Genomic DNA, 14207 nt, shown 5'->3' with positions numbered 1-14207 from the left:
GAGCCCCAGGGGTGGTGAGGAGACCTCAGCTCCTGCACTGCCTTCCAGCTCAGCAAATCCCATGCAGGAAAAGATGAGGGATCCTTTGAACCCCAGGAAGAAGAATCCACAGAGCTGCAGCCTGGGCAGGGCATATGGGCCAGAGGGACACCCACCCTCCCACTGCCACGTTTCTCTAGCCACCCTCAGCTGCCCTTCAGGAGTCTCCTTGGACACGTCTGCTGGGGAGGCAGCTAAGAGCACACCCATGTAAACAAGGAAATACGTTTCTCTGCAAGGCTCCGGTCACCAGAGCAGCTCATCCAAAGTCCAGCTGCTCTGGGTTTATTACCCAGTGCTTTGTCTCCGTAGTCCCCACTGCCACTCGCTGTGTTTGTCAGGTACGTGTAAAACAACAAGGTCCAGGAGCCCTGCAGACAACACATGGGATTACAGCTCACCAGAAGGAGCGGTGAGCCCATGAACTTTGCCTCCCTAAACACTGCCCTGCTCTAGAGGGCTTATAACCCTTCCCAAAAGCCCTGCCAGGCCAGGCCCAACCCTTCTCCCTCCAACCACCAAACTGCAAGGTTTCTAAACATGCCTGTCTCTTTCTGATTAAAATAATCATTCAGGAGATTTGTTTTTCCTGCTGTATTTACACCTTGGCGGCTACAAACCACCCTGTGCCACCTCTCCCTGGGGATTGTCTTGATCTTGTAAGAAATGAGCAGCCACCTCTTGATACGTCCCACCGCCACACACAGCAGTGCTCTCACTTGGATTTAGGCAGTGAGATATATAGAATGAGAAGGAAATCCCCTTGGCCCTGAAATTTTCCAAGGCTTGGAGAGGCTGAATGGTTGTGTAACTCCAGAGTGGTTACTAAAGAACACGTGGGAAATGGTGACTAGCTTTGGACAATACCAGAGCAATTCCTGTCCCTGCAGCAGAGGCTGCAAACCCCAGCGATCGAGTGCATTACCTGCCTGAGCTTCAGCCATTTAATCCTCAAGGCTCAGAAACACCAGCGAAATGCCAGCCAGGGTCAGAGGTGTGAGTGAACAATCCACTCGCAGCCAGGCTAAACCTCTCCGAACTGCAGGAAACAGCCCAGAACCTCCACTCAGGAAAGGTGGAGGCGGCTGGAGCCGGCAGTTCCCTTCATCTTTTCCCTGGTGTCATTAGCCCCGGCCACTGAACCGCGTGTCTGTGCCTGCTTACCCTCAGCACCGCCACCACTGTCGGCTCTGCCGGGCCCCGCAGCGCCGGCCCGGCCGCGAGCCCTCCTCTGCTGCGGCCATGCCGCGCTCTCGGGAGCTTTTCACGGCGCCGGGAGCCCCCGGCACCTTCCAGAACCTTCCCTCGCTGCTGCCCTTCCCTTCAGCTCCCGTCAGCGACGCACGGACACGCTGCGGCTGAAGGGAAAACGGCACCAGGAGGGGGTGGGCAACCCGCCCATAGTTTATTAGCGCGGATGGCGGGCGCGGGGGCCAAGGGGCTGCTGCTCCCCCGGCTCTCGGGCGGCGGAGCTGCACGGCCGCTACAAGCCAAGGGGTCCCCACCAAACCCCCGTAGGCTGCAGGAGGGTAACGGCAGGGCCTGCGCGGGCTCACGGCGCCGAAGGGCGGCAGCGCGGCCCCGCCGCTCCCTCACGTCAACAGGAAACCGCACGCGGCCGACTGTAAACACCGCCCGCGCCCACGTGACCGCGCGGCCCCGCCCCGGGCCCGCCCCGCCCGCGGCCCGCCCCCGCCGCCCTGCCATTGGGGGCCGCGCCGTTGTTGACCATATACGGTCAGGTACTACCGAGCCGCGGGCGGCGGTTGGCCGGCCCCGCGCGTCACTCAACGCGCGCCGAGCTCTCCGCAAACAAAGCGGGGCCTGCTGGGAGTTGTGGTCCGGCCTGGGGCAGGGCGGCGGGACGCCGTGGTGAGCGGAAACTACAAGTCCCAGGGGCGCCGCGCGGGCCGGGCCGCGCCGCCCCGCCCCGGGCGGCCGTGGGCGGGGCTGGGCGGGCGCCGTGAGTCAGTGCCCGGTAAACATTGGCGTGAGCCGCCGGCCCCGCCGTGCTGGCGGCGCCCTGAGGGCGGCGGGGGCCGGGGCCGGGGCCATGGACGAGCTCAAGCACCAGGTGATGATCAACCAGTTCGTGCTGGCGGCCGGATGCGCCGCCGACCAGGCCAAGCAGCTGCTGCAGGCGGCCCACTGGCAGTTCGAGGTGAGGCCGCCGCCCCGGTACCGGCCCCGGGCGGGTCCCCGCGCGGGGGCATCGCGGGGGGTTCGCGCAGCGTGGATTGGTGCTCGGCCTTGCGGACACGCCGCTGGCCCCCCGCCCGCCCACACGCGCGGAGGCGGCGGCGGCGGGGCGCGGGCCGGGCCCCCGGGGGTGCCCGAGGGAGCGTGGGCGCCGCGCGGGGCGGGGGATCGGGAGGCCACGTTGCGCGGGGGGTGCGCAGAGAGGGGCTCGCAGCCTACCGCGGCCCCACGCCGGACCGCGGCCGGGCCGGGGCCGCCGAATCCGCCGAACCCTGCTCCTGTTCCCCCCGCCCCCGCCCTCCCGCGTGGCCGTGGGCTGGAAAACCCCGGCGCAGCCTTTCCCACGGCCCTGCCCCGGGGAGTTTGAGGTCTCGGGCAGCCGTGGGAGAGGAGACTTTGTAGGTCAAAGCTTTTCTGGCTGCAGACGCCTTTTCCTCTCGCTCGCGGGCGGGACACTCCGTGACATTGACAGGGGTTAACGCCGCGCGTGGGGCGAGGGGCGCCGGGCGAGCTCCCCGCTGCCTTTCGGGGTGCTCAGCTCCTGCGGAGATCCCCGGACCTGAAGTGCAGGGAGCAAAGAGCAGTGCGGTGGTTGTCGCCAATAATTTGCTTTTTAAATAGGATTTTTCCTTGTCTTCTGCAGCTCCCTAGGTTGGAGCTGATGGATTTGACGCTAATGGCACCTCGGTAATTGAAGTGTCTGTGCTGCGCTGCGGGAGCGGGTCTGAGTCAGGCTGGGGAGCAGGAGGCTCCGTTTGTTCCTCCTCCGTGGCCGGAGCACCTCTCCTCCCTGCCGGGGGCCGCGGGCGCGGCTGCCCCGGGTTGTTCCTAGCGGAACAGCGGCCGGGTGGACCCGGCACGGTCGCCGTCCCTCGCCGTGCGGGCACAGCATTCCCGCATGCTCTGTCACAGGCCAGGAGGCATCCCAAAGCGAGCCGTGCGTGGCCGGCGAGGGATGTGCGGAAGAGCGGGCCGGCGATCGCCACCGCCGTGCCCGGTGAACGGCAGCACCGCTGGCGCGGGGTGTGTTGCATGTGTAACGTGCTCCGGCGTTTGTTTACTAACACAGCCTGGCAGTGGCCCTCTGGGACAGGCGGGATCCTCTTCCACCACCTCCGTGCGTGTCGCAAAAGAGCCGGGGAGGGATGACAGAAGTTTTAACGTGTCTTTCAAAAGGCTTTTTTGCAGAACTTTGCCACCGTTTGGCGAGTTGCACAAGTACAAACAGCCGTCTCCTGCCGGCTGGGCACTCACATGACTCGGAGGAAGCGGGGCTGTAAACAAACGCTGCCGTTACCATGTTCCCACTCACTTTTGGTGCAACGGTCAGATAATTCCCTTTGCAAAATGGCCGCTGGGCACGGCTCCTTCGGGGAGCCACTCTGGGGAGGCATCACCTCCCGACCAGTCCAGCCTGCTCTCACCTCTTCTCTGGGATACTCCCGAGGCTTTTGTTATTCCAGTGCAGCACCCGTTTGCTGGCTGGTCTGCATCTGCAGTGAGTATAAATCGAGGGAGTTCAGGCAAGTTCAGTACGAGGGAAGGCAGCATAAATTTACCATCTCCTTGGAGTCAAAGCGCTCCTCCAGGGGCACACGTGAATGCGATCAGCCTGCTTGTACCTGAGCATTCTGCTCCTGCCTGTAAGGCCACCACGGGGAGAGAGAGGTGTTCTGCACAGGGGAGCCTGGCTAGCTCAGCGGCCCAGTGACACACAGCAGGAGCTGGGTTGTCCCAGCTCTGTGCCTCTGTCCTGGCCAGGGCACTCCTAGCATCCATCTGCCCTGCCCAGGACATTTCCTTTGCGGCCAAGTGTCCCGCTTGCTGCCTGTGACAGCCCCTGGGTGTTCATCACCAGCAGGAGGGACAGGGAGGCTGCTGTGAAACACGGACAGCTTTGGGATGCTGGTGTTTTGGGACCACTTCCCTGGGCTTGGGCTGCTTTTGAGGCTGGCTGCTCAGTGGCCATCGTGTGTAGGAAGGTGAAGCGAGGGCTGCAGAGGGGATTTGCCCTGTGTGTGTCTTTCCAGCCCTGGTAGACCTGGAGTTTTTCCAGGGCAGAAGGAACATGATCCAGGACAGTGAGCAGGATGGGAGGTCAGGAAAACATGTGGGATACAGTCACCTTTGGCTGTGGTGTGAGCTGATCAGTCTGTCCCATACTCGGGGTTGATGAAGGAGACATTTTTTTTTCATCCCATCTCTCCCTGGGGAACAGGGCAGTTTGTGGGTAGGGTGTGGATCACCTCTCCCAGTGGCTGTGACTCCTCTTCTGTTTCCTAGGGACCCTGGGCAGGCTTTCTCCTGTTGTGCCCTGTTTAATTTGCAGCTCTGTGGGCCCTTCCATGCCTCCAGGGATGGCTGCTGTGGGTGCCAGCTGAAATGACACTGCCAGCCCAGTCCTCCAGCAGCTGGAGCGGTGCCATGGCTGATCCCAGGGGGAGGTTTACAGGCCCAAGAAAGCAACTTGGAGTGTCTCTGGGTGAAGGCTGGCACTCAGCCTCCAGGGCCTAGCTTTTTGGGAGAAGCCTGGGAGAGCAGCTCCTCCGTGGCTAGAACCCAGCAGGTTACCAGGCAGACATTTCAGAGTTTGCAGTCTCACATGGGGCTGGGCAGTGGATCAGGCTCCTTCATTGGTAGAAAGATATTATTTGGCTTTATGTGCTCATTGCCCTTGGGGCTGTTTGGGAAGGATAAGAAGAAACTGCTTCTAAAAAAACCCACCCATTCCTTCCTTTTTCTGGTGCTAAGAGCCTCCATTCAGTGTAGGGAGGTTGTGTGTGGGGAACAAGAGGAGGAGCAGGTGTCTGGCTTCACTCACTGTGTCCATGGCTGGATTTCACTTCCTCTTATGTATTTACATTTCATGAAGCCCCTTCCTTGGTGGTTCAAGGACAGGGTGCCCTCAGGGCTGCCCCTGCTGCTGGGTGCCCCATGCGGGCAGGGCTCACCCCTCCAGCCACCCTCTCTCTGACTGAGTCACCACAGGTGCCTCTTGGCACCCTGGCAGAGTCCCCGTGTGATCCCTCTCCTGTGAAACTCCTGGTTTTGCATCCTGGGAGGGGGCACAGTGGCCTGGTCACCTGCTGAGCATGGCCAGGCCGTGGGTGTGGGGCTGCCCTGCTCCCGTGCACGCCAGGGTGACACAGGCAGTGGGGCCTTTGGTCCAGGGTCAGAGCTGAGCTGGGCTCGGGCTCCTGCTCCAGCAGAGGAGCCTTAATTGGCTTTGCTGTTGCACCAGTCACAGTGGCACTTGTGATGCTGTCCGGAGACCAGGTGGCATCAGTAACTTCGGTTACGTGTGTGTCCCTGGCCCCCCGTGGCACCAAGGGGAGCGTGGGGCCCTTGCTCGCTGGGCTGGGGCTCTGCAGGTCCCTTGGGAGGTGACTGGAGGTCGTGGGCTTCGTGCTGGGCACAGGGGCTGTTCCTGCTGTGCTTGGAAAGGGGCAGATGGAGGGGAAGAGAAACTGTTTTAGGCAGAGGGGCCTGCACTGGCAGAGTGCTTCCTCTGCCCAGTCACAGCTTTCATCCCAGCGCTGGCAGGGACTGGGGGGCAGCAGGGACCTTCTCTGCCGCTGTCTGCCAGTGGCACAGTCCCAGATATGAGGCCACTTGGAAAACAGGAGCACAGAGCAGATTTAATCAGTTTATGGTATCTGGCTGTGCCCACACCTCTGCCTGTGTTTCCCGTTTGGTGTTACCCCCTCTCTTATCACGATCTGTCAGCGATAGGGCCTGTGGGTGTTGACGTCTGACCTCACCCAGGACAAAGGGTAGTGTGGCAGGGGGTGTCAGTGCCACAGAAATGTCTGTGTCTGACATTTCCTTAATTCAGGGCCATGTGCTGTCCTGTCCAGAGCTCTCTCCAGGGCCACAGACCCTATTCCTGCTGCATGGCCATCTCTGGGATCCGGTGGGTCCTGCCTACGGGAGCTGAGGCTCTGAGCTCGCAGTGTGGCCAGGTGCAGAGTTCAGGTGCTGTGTTATTAAATGCAGCTATTGCAGGGAAGAGCCTTGCCAGCCCAGCTATTGCACACTCCCCCCCGTGGTCTGGGAGCTGCCAGACTCTGCAGCAGGAATTGCTTCCCCCACCCAGGTCTGGATCATTGTTTGCAGACATTGCTCTGGCTGCCACCTGGTTGTACCAATAGCTTTCTGCTGTTTAGCCAGGAAACCATAAACCCCTTCTCCTTCCCAGGGCCTTCCAGCCTGGATGTTTGGGGCAAAGTTAGTTTTCCCATTGGATCAATGAGCTGAGCTGACTTGCTGTCATTCATCTTTTCCCTGGGAATGACACAAGAGCATGTGGACCCTGGGATGAGGAGTATGGGTGGTGGTAGGACTGTGGCTGCTGCAAGTTGAACAGGGTTTGGTACAACCTCCCTGTGCTTTTCCCAAGCTTTTCTGCCTTTCTTTCCCCAGCAGCTTGGGTAACCACAATCCCTGGCTTTAGGAAGGGAGCAGGGTCTCAGGTAGTGTGGCAGCACCCGGTCACAGTCCCGGACCTCACACCCCGGGGTGGAGACCTGAAGGCCCTGGGGAGAAGCCTGAATGGAACTGAAGGGGGCTTTTCCATCAACCAGAACCGAATCCAAATCTGTTCTCTTACATTTCCATCAAGTCTCATCTACAACTGAATCAAAACATTGTTTTCTAGCCTTGATTCAGTTGAAGCCCGGCACAGAACAGGAGTCACCATCACGGAATCACAGAATGGTTTGCGTTGGAAGGAACCTTGAAGGTCACTGCCCTGCCATGGGCAGAGACACCTTCAACTATCCCAGGTTGCTCCAAGCCCCATCTAACCTGACCTTGGACACTTCAGGGATGGGGCAGCCACAGATTCTCTGGGCAACCTGTGCCAGGGCCTCACCACCTTCTGAGTAAAAAATTTTCTCCATTCCTGCATCAGCTCAGTGCTGTGCACCCCCAAACCTCCTGCTGCCTGTGCTCCTCCCAGACCTGGGCTGGATGTCTGCCCTCCTGACCATCTTCTTCCCCTGGCCTTCCCTACCTGCAACCCTTATTGCATGTGACATATTTACCAGACTGTTACTGGTTTTAACTGGAAGCTACAAAACAATGTCAGTCCCCACTGAATTGGAAATGTTCTGGCATATGGGGTGGGCACCTGCTGCAGCCCCTGCCCTGGGGATCTCCTGGTGGGAATACGGGGACTGTGATCATGTCCTGTTGAAGACATGCCTTTAACTGGTTCCTGCTGGGTTTGGATTTGCTTTCCTTTGTTTCCCAGCACACGGTGGTTGCAGAGCATTATTGTGAGTTGTGAAACACCCAGCAGTATCTGCTTCTTGCAAGGATGGTGGTCCCAAATACACATGGTTACCACCTGCCCTGGTGTGAGCAGATGGCAGGCGCAGGTCCCTGCTTGGGGACAGGGAGCAACTGTGCCCTCAAGGCCCCCCAGGGCCTGTTTTGGATCATCTTTGGGGTCTAGTAGTGTGCAGGGGTGAGGTGGGTGCCTAGTTTGGATGCTGGTGGGTGCCCAGTTTGGATGCAGGGAGTAACATCATCTTTCCCTTTTTTCCCCTTTTCCTTTCAGACTGCTCTCAGTGCTTTTTTCCAAGAAACAAACATCCCCTACAGCCACCACCATCAGATGGTAAGTGCTTTCCCAGCTCTCTTCCGGGGCAGAGCACCAGCTGGAGGATGCTTCAGGCTGGTGCTCATGTCCACCTCGCTGCTTCCCAACTCCAGGAGTGCAGGCAGGGGGGTCTGGCTGGGCACTGCCAGAGCTGCCTGCCAAGGAAGGTTTTCCTGGAGAGCAGCTGGTGGCATAGCCTGCCCTATGCAGTGGGACAGCAGAGCCCTGCAGATGGTTTGGGGCTGTTCTTCCAAAAGGGATAGTCTGAGAGAGGACGTTTTGGGCAAAGCCAGTGGTCCACCAGCCCAGCATAGCAGAGAGAGCCTGGAGGAGCCTGAAGCACTGATCTGTGTAAACACACTCACAGATACGTGGTGCTTCCCATCCTGCAGCAGCCACACACACAGGTCCTTGTGTGCTCACTGGAGCGAGCAAATTCCTGGAGCATCTCCAGAGCGTGGCTCTGGTGTGGCGTGCAGAGCATCTGGAGGTGTGTAAACACCCACACGTGGGTGCTGCCTGCCTCTGCTCTCTTCCAGCTGTCCCCAGACTCGGTCCCTTAGCTCTCATGCCCCAGCAGCCCGTAATCTGCTTGGGCAGATGTGTCTTAAGGATTTACTGGCTGCGGTGGCCTTGTTTGACTCTCCGGGACAATTGGGGATTTGGAGCATGCAAAATAAGTGCCCAGCAGGGCTGGAGCATGCCCAGTATTCTGGGGGATGGGAGCTGAGCCTGAGCCTTGTGCCCGCAGAGCTAGAAAGCTGCAGGCCCAGGGTGGCACCAGTGGGTTGTGGAGCAGAGAGGGTCCCCGACTTGGCTGGGCACAGGGGTTCCTGTCTGGGCCCTCTGCCAGGAGCTCTTACCACAGCGTGAGCCTTCAGACCCTTAAGTAGAACTGCTCATGGGCAGCACAGTCAGCAGAGCGCAGGTCTGGGGGCTTCATATGCCACAGCAGGGGGGCAGAGGGGTCTCATGCCACGCCCTGGTGGGAGGCAGAAGGTGGGGACTCCCCTGACCCCGTGTCTCCTTCCCACAGATGTGCACTCCTGCCAACACGCCGGCCACGCCGCCCAACTTCCCCGATGCCCTCACCATGTTCTCCCGCCTCAAGGCTTCCGAAAGCTTCAACAGCAGTAGCCCCGTGGCCTCCATGGCGACTTCCCCGCCGCCCCCGGCCCCGCCGCTGCCCCAGCACGGGGCCTTCAACCCCGCCTGGCCCACGGCCTCGCCGCCCGGGCAGCAGCAGAGCATGTGGACTCCGGCCGCGCCGGCGCAGCCCGCGGGCTGGCCAGCCGCCGTCTCCCAGCAGGCCAGCGCAGAACAGAAGGCCAACGTGACCATGGAGGCAGAGAGATGAGGCCGCGGCAGAGAGCGGACGCGGCGGGGAGCCCTGCGTATAAATATTTTTTTTTTTTCTCCCCCCCTCCCCAAAGAGGAGAGGAACTCTGCTGCCAGGGCATCTGGCAGCCACCGAGACACATGAGCAAATAGCTGCCTTGCATGGGTTTGGTTTGAAGTAGTTTTTACTTGTTCTCGAGCTGAATGGAGCTCCCCAGAGACAGCGGGAGGCTGCGTGGGACCGGTGCTGGCCTCTGCCTGGGACCCTGACGCTGCCAGACTCTTGGGGAGGGAGCACCCCCTCCTCTCTTGGGACACCGGAGTTTGCATGCCAGTGACATTTATGGAGGAGTTCCCTTTCTCGGGGTCCCCTGGGCCACCCCACCAGGCAGAGCGGGTTGTGCCTGAGTGTTTCCCCCATCCCTTGGCCCTGATCAACTGGGTGAGGGGCAGACACCCCATGAGGCTTGTTTTTTGTAAGGGGTGGAGAGAGCAAGGGCTGTTCCTGCACCACCACAGCCTCCACCCCGCACACGCCGTCCTCGCTGGTGAGCAGGGCTGGGGGACACCGGCTCTTGGGGAGGTGTCTGACCTCTCACCCAGCCCGGGATGGGGAGCAGGGGGTGAGCGCTGGTGGTCCGGCTGGGCCAGCACACCCTCCCCTCAACCTCCCAGGATGGGGTTTGCCCCAGGGCTGTTTTGCATGACACAGTGTAACCCTAGAGACTGGGATCGTTTTTAACCCCTCTGTTCTTTTCTCCCGGCGGCTGGAAGTCTCTCCGGATGCGCCGCAGCCGCTTGCAATACACGCTCTTCTGCTTTGAATCCTGTGTCTTTGCTTGGTTTGCAGCAGTGGCAGGACGCAGGCAAAGCTGCCTTGAGCCTGGAGTGTTTCAGAATTCCCTCTCCCAGTGGCTCAGTGCATCCCAGGAGGGCTGGCTGCATCTTCAGCTGCTCCAAACACCCCATTCCAGCCATGCAGTGGCTGCCAGCTGCTTTTGGCCAGGTGCATCCAGGGCTCAGCCCTAAAAGCCCAGTTTTGCCACATCAGCTGTGGTGTGAGACCCCAGCAGGCAGGGCTGTGCTGAGTCCTCAGGATCCCCTGTGACATCCACAGGTCTTGGGTGTTTTGCTGTGACCTGGCTCCTATCTCCTCTTCCCCAAGTCCCTTGGAGGTTGCTGTCCTTGCCAGACCCTTTCCCAGCAAGGCTGTGCCCCTGCACTCCCCAGTCAATAATTAATTTCAGTCTCTTATTTGTGTTGCTAAAATAAACAATGTAGGAGGGATGGTTTCACTCGGGATGCCTCTTGGACAGCCTGGGCAGGGCATGGGAGCAAGAGCTGGAGCTGGGGATGGCCCTTCTGAGCTTCCTTGCATGGAGTTCTGCTGGAACTGCCCCCCTTAGTCCTGCCCCACTGAGATGAAATGGGCCGAGCTGGTGGGCCCTGGAGCAAGCCAGGGCTGTGCACCTTCTGTCCCAGCTGTGGTGGGCACATCCAGGCCAGTGTGGAGTCTTGCTGGGAGTGGGGATGGTCTGTGAGGTGGGGGGTGCAGCACAGAGCCACCCACACACAGAAGGGATTTGTCCCCAGCCTTGAAGAGAGACAACTGCCTGAGAAACACAGGTGAAGCCACAGGGAGACCTGGGTGGTTCAGAGGGGAACGTGCCTGTGACCATCTCAGGGCCACCAGGAGCCACAGGATTGGACAGTCGTGTGCCAGACCACAGACCTGGTCATCTGACTGGTCAGAGAGCTGTTGGGGACATGGCACAGCCCAAAAGAGTCAGACTCTGGATGCCCTATGTGTCCCCAGAAGCCTAGGGGAGGCAACAGAGGAGGGAACATCTCTGGCCTGTGGTGTTACCCCACTGCAATGAGTGGGTGCCAGGGCAGTGTGACCCCAACTCCACCAGTCCCCCAAGGCCAGGCAACATAGCCTTGGTGCACATGCCCCTCCCCAGCCCCCCATGCCATTTCACAGCCCCATGGGCAGCCTGGACACCTGTGAGCTTGTCACCAGCCCCCAGGAGCCTGGGTTTGTCACCTGCACCTGCAGTGCCCAAGGACAAACATGGGGCAGGAAACCCCTCAGCAGTTCCCCGGGATGTGCTCAGCAGCAGCTCTGCCCATGTGGCAGGGCTGGTGGCCCAGGGGACACTCGGGACAGCCACCTGCGTGAGTACTGGCGATGCAGCACATCCCCGTGGTGTGCCAGGAGCAGAGCTGGGGGGATCTTCATTGCTGAAGGGGGAGAAGCAAAAAGAGTACAGGGGGACAGCCATCCCCTGCTGACCCCTGCCCTGCCACCACCCCAGTGCCAGTGCTTGTTCACAGCACCCCAGCCCTGCTCCATCAGCACCTTGTTCATACCTGGGTGCTTCCCCTCATCCTCCTCAGAGCTAACCACCATGTTTTGTCCCCAGCTCCACCAGCATGGCATGGTGACAAAATCCTGGCCCGCTGAGCTGCTTACAAGTGGAGATGTGCCAGGTCTGGGCAGTCATGTACCCAGCCTGGTTCAGGCACCAGGCGTGGCACAAGTGGCTCCTGAGCTGTGCCTGGAGACTCTCCTCGCCTGGGTGTCCTCAGTGTCTCCCCCACAGCTGCTCTGCAGCTTCCTGCAGCCTCATGCACTGCTCCTGCAGCTGGTCCAGCACCTCCCTGCCAAAGCCCAGCCCCTGGGGAGGACATGTGGCCCTGGGTGAACCTGGGTGGCTGCAGAACCTAGGCAAGGCAGGGAGGTGTGTTTATGGTAGCTCCAGAGGGTGGCTAGTGAGAACATCCTGAGAGATGCCCCAATGTGTTCCTGGCGAGTGGGATGTGGGGTTGCAGCCCCCAGGCCTTTGGACAGCACCTCCTGAGACCATGGGCAGTTGGGCACCTTCTACTCTTTATCAGCAGCTGCTTTATCTCACCCAGCACCTTCTCCAGACAGGCAGCCACGTCCTCCAGGTCTCTGAGCTGGCTGGAAACAGACACCAAAGCTTTGCTCTGGGCAGCGCCACCTCCTGCAGGTCCCCAGCAAAGCAGCATCCCAAACCTGGGTGGGCTTATAGTGGAGACCCCCGGCCCTGCTGCCAGGCCCTGGGCATGGCCAGCACTGGGGTGCCACAGAGGACAGTGACCATGTCCCCTCAGCCATGTCAGTGCACGAGGCAGAGAAACAAGGGGGCTGCCAGTGGCCTGGGGACTCAGATGGGCTGAGTGTGGCCCTGCCATTCACCTGGCAAAGGTCTGGTGGCACAACCTGGCACAGTGGCCTGGCATGACAGAGATGTCCGTGCCAGCGGAGCTCTCATGTGGCTGACAGGTCCCTATGGCCTGGTGCTGCTCCAGCAGTCAGCCCAGCCTGTGTGAGGCTTTGTGGGCCAGCTCTGCAAGGCCTCAGGACTGAGCTCCCAGCCTTCTGGAACCAAACAGCCCCTGAGGTTTTGGGGAGAGAGAAGAGCCCCAGCCATGCTGGAGCCAAGGGGCATTACCAGCAAAGGAGCCTGGCACCTGAGAGCACCTCAGCAGTGAGCACCTCACAGAGAGAGCTCTGCTACAGCTCCTGAGACAGCTCCACTGTGACCAGGAGAGAAATCAGTCCTTCCACACTGCTCCAGGAGGGAGAGCTGGGCAGCCCCTGGGATGGGGCAGGAGACTCCAAACCTTGACACCACCCCCAGTGCCATCCCACCCCAAGCCCTGTGGGTCTCCCAGGACATCAAAATTTTAGAGGGTAAAATCCTGCACTGCAGGAGGGACAAGAGAAGTGGAGGTGGCCAGGACACTGGGATACCAGGGGTGGGTGGCTGCTCCAGTGGCTGTGAGGGTGACATGGACCCAGGCAGGTGACTGCAGCCAGAGCAGCCTTTTAGGAGGCTTCAGTGCATTTTCCATAAGGATTTGTGAAAGATTGTCATCCCAGCCACCTCATGCACCTGTGCCATCCATGCAGGTCTCTGGGGAGCCCAACCTCGCTGCAAAGAGCTCTCCAGTAAGTGGCCCAGCTCTGCTGCATGCATCTCCTGAAAATTTGTTGCAGCTGGGAGCCCTCAGCAGTTTTCAGGGAGCAGAGAGTGGCAATCATTTGCAGCATGTCTGTGACCTGAGGAACATGGGTTTGACTGCTGGTACCAGGTCCCCCCAGGCATGGGGACATGGAAAGAAGGGAAGCTAAGAAGTGTGTGGAGAAGACCAGGGCTTGGGAATGTTTCTCTGGGACCTACAGCATCAGCCACATCTGGCCAGCCCATAGTGGTGCCCATAGAGTTCCCCCAAACTGAAGTGAAATATGTCCAAAGGGGACAAATGTCCCAGCTTCAGCTTTGTCACGCTGGCAAAACGCTGTCGCCTTTGCTCTGTGGCTGTGCTCAAAGCCAAGGTCACAACATGTGAGGTGGGACTGGCCTGGGGCTGCCAGGTCTCACATGGGATGAAATGCTGAAATTGCTGCAGGCCAGCCCCGTGCTGCCTGTGGAGAAGACAGGAGGCCACCACAATATGTTCTTGTGCTGCAAGGTGTGAGCGAGGCAGATATTTCTGATCTTACGTACAGCATCTCCCACTCAGAGTCTAAACTTTGACTTGGTGCTGTGGCAATGTCTCCCACTAGATTGTGCATTGACGTGGGGACAGCCTGGCTGTCCTGTTGTCACCTGCAGCTTGGCCACTCACTGTGACACAGGGAAGAGAGAAGAGGAGCCTACAAGGCATATGGCTGTTCCTGCCTGGGAAGTGGGAGCTGTGTGCTCCAGCCCAGAGTGACCCCAGACAGAGCTGTCAGGGCAGGATGGGACCCAGCACACCTAAATCTCATGGAAGGTATCTCTGGAGCCCTAGGGGCAGGTGAGAAGCGACTGAAAACACCAGTGGCTGTGTTAGAATGCTGCTCTTTTGTCTGGTCCCTGCAGTGCAGCTAAGACCACTGGAGCCAGATGGGTGCCCTCATGGTCCCACAGGCTCCCGGTCCTGGGGCAGCCAGAATCCATGGCATGGGTATGCCACTGTGTGGGACAGGACGTTGGCAAGAGCAGGGCAT

The 14207-nt window shown here is 59.9% G+C and overlaps 1 protein-coding gene across 1 annotated transcript; it reads left to right on the top strand.

The window, feature by feature from the left end:
• The first annotated feature begins 1904 nt into the window (after positions 1-1904).
• On the top strand, positions 1905-10006 carry UBALD1 (UBA like domain containing 1). The gene is made up of 3 exons (XM_068206593.1): positions 1905-2200; positions 7802-7861; positions 8880-10006. The coding sequence occupies exons 1-3, from the start codon at positions 2093-2095 to the stop codon at positions 9198-9200; spliced, it is 489 nt and encodes a 162-aa protein (XP_068062694.1). The 5' UTR covers positions 1905-2092; the 3' UTR covers positions 9201-10006.
• Positions 10007-14207: the final 4201 nt, after the last annotated feature.

This window comes from Anomalospiza imberbis, chromosome 16, assembly GCF_031753505.1.
Source record: "Anomalospiza imberbis isolate Cuckoo-Finch-1a 21T00152 chromosome 16, ASM3175350v1, whole genome shotgun sequence".
Taxonomy (NCBI): domain Eukaryota; kingdom Metazoa; phylum Chordata; class Aves; order Passeriformes; family Viduidae; genus Anomalospiza; species Anomalospiza imberbis.
This window is presented reverse-complemented; position numbering and strand designations above follow the sequence as displayed.

Bases quoted from the DNA above. Each gene is read 5' to 3' on its own strand.
- UBALD1 (XM_068206593.1), top strand. From the start codon at position 2,093: ATGGACGAGCTCAAGCACCAGGTGATGATCAACCAGTTCGTGCTGGCG. The intron at 2,201-7,801 runs GTGAGGCCGCCG...TTTTCCTTTCAG, and splicing joins CGGCCCACTGGCAGTTCGAG to ACTGCTCTCAGTGCTTTTTT. The intron at 7,862-8,879 runs GTAAGTGCTTTC...TCCTTCCCACAG, and splicing joins ACAGCCACCACCATCAGATG to ATGTGCACTCCTGCCAACAC.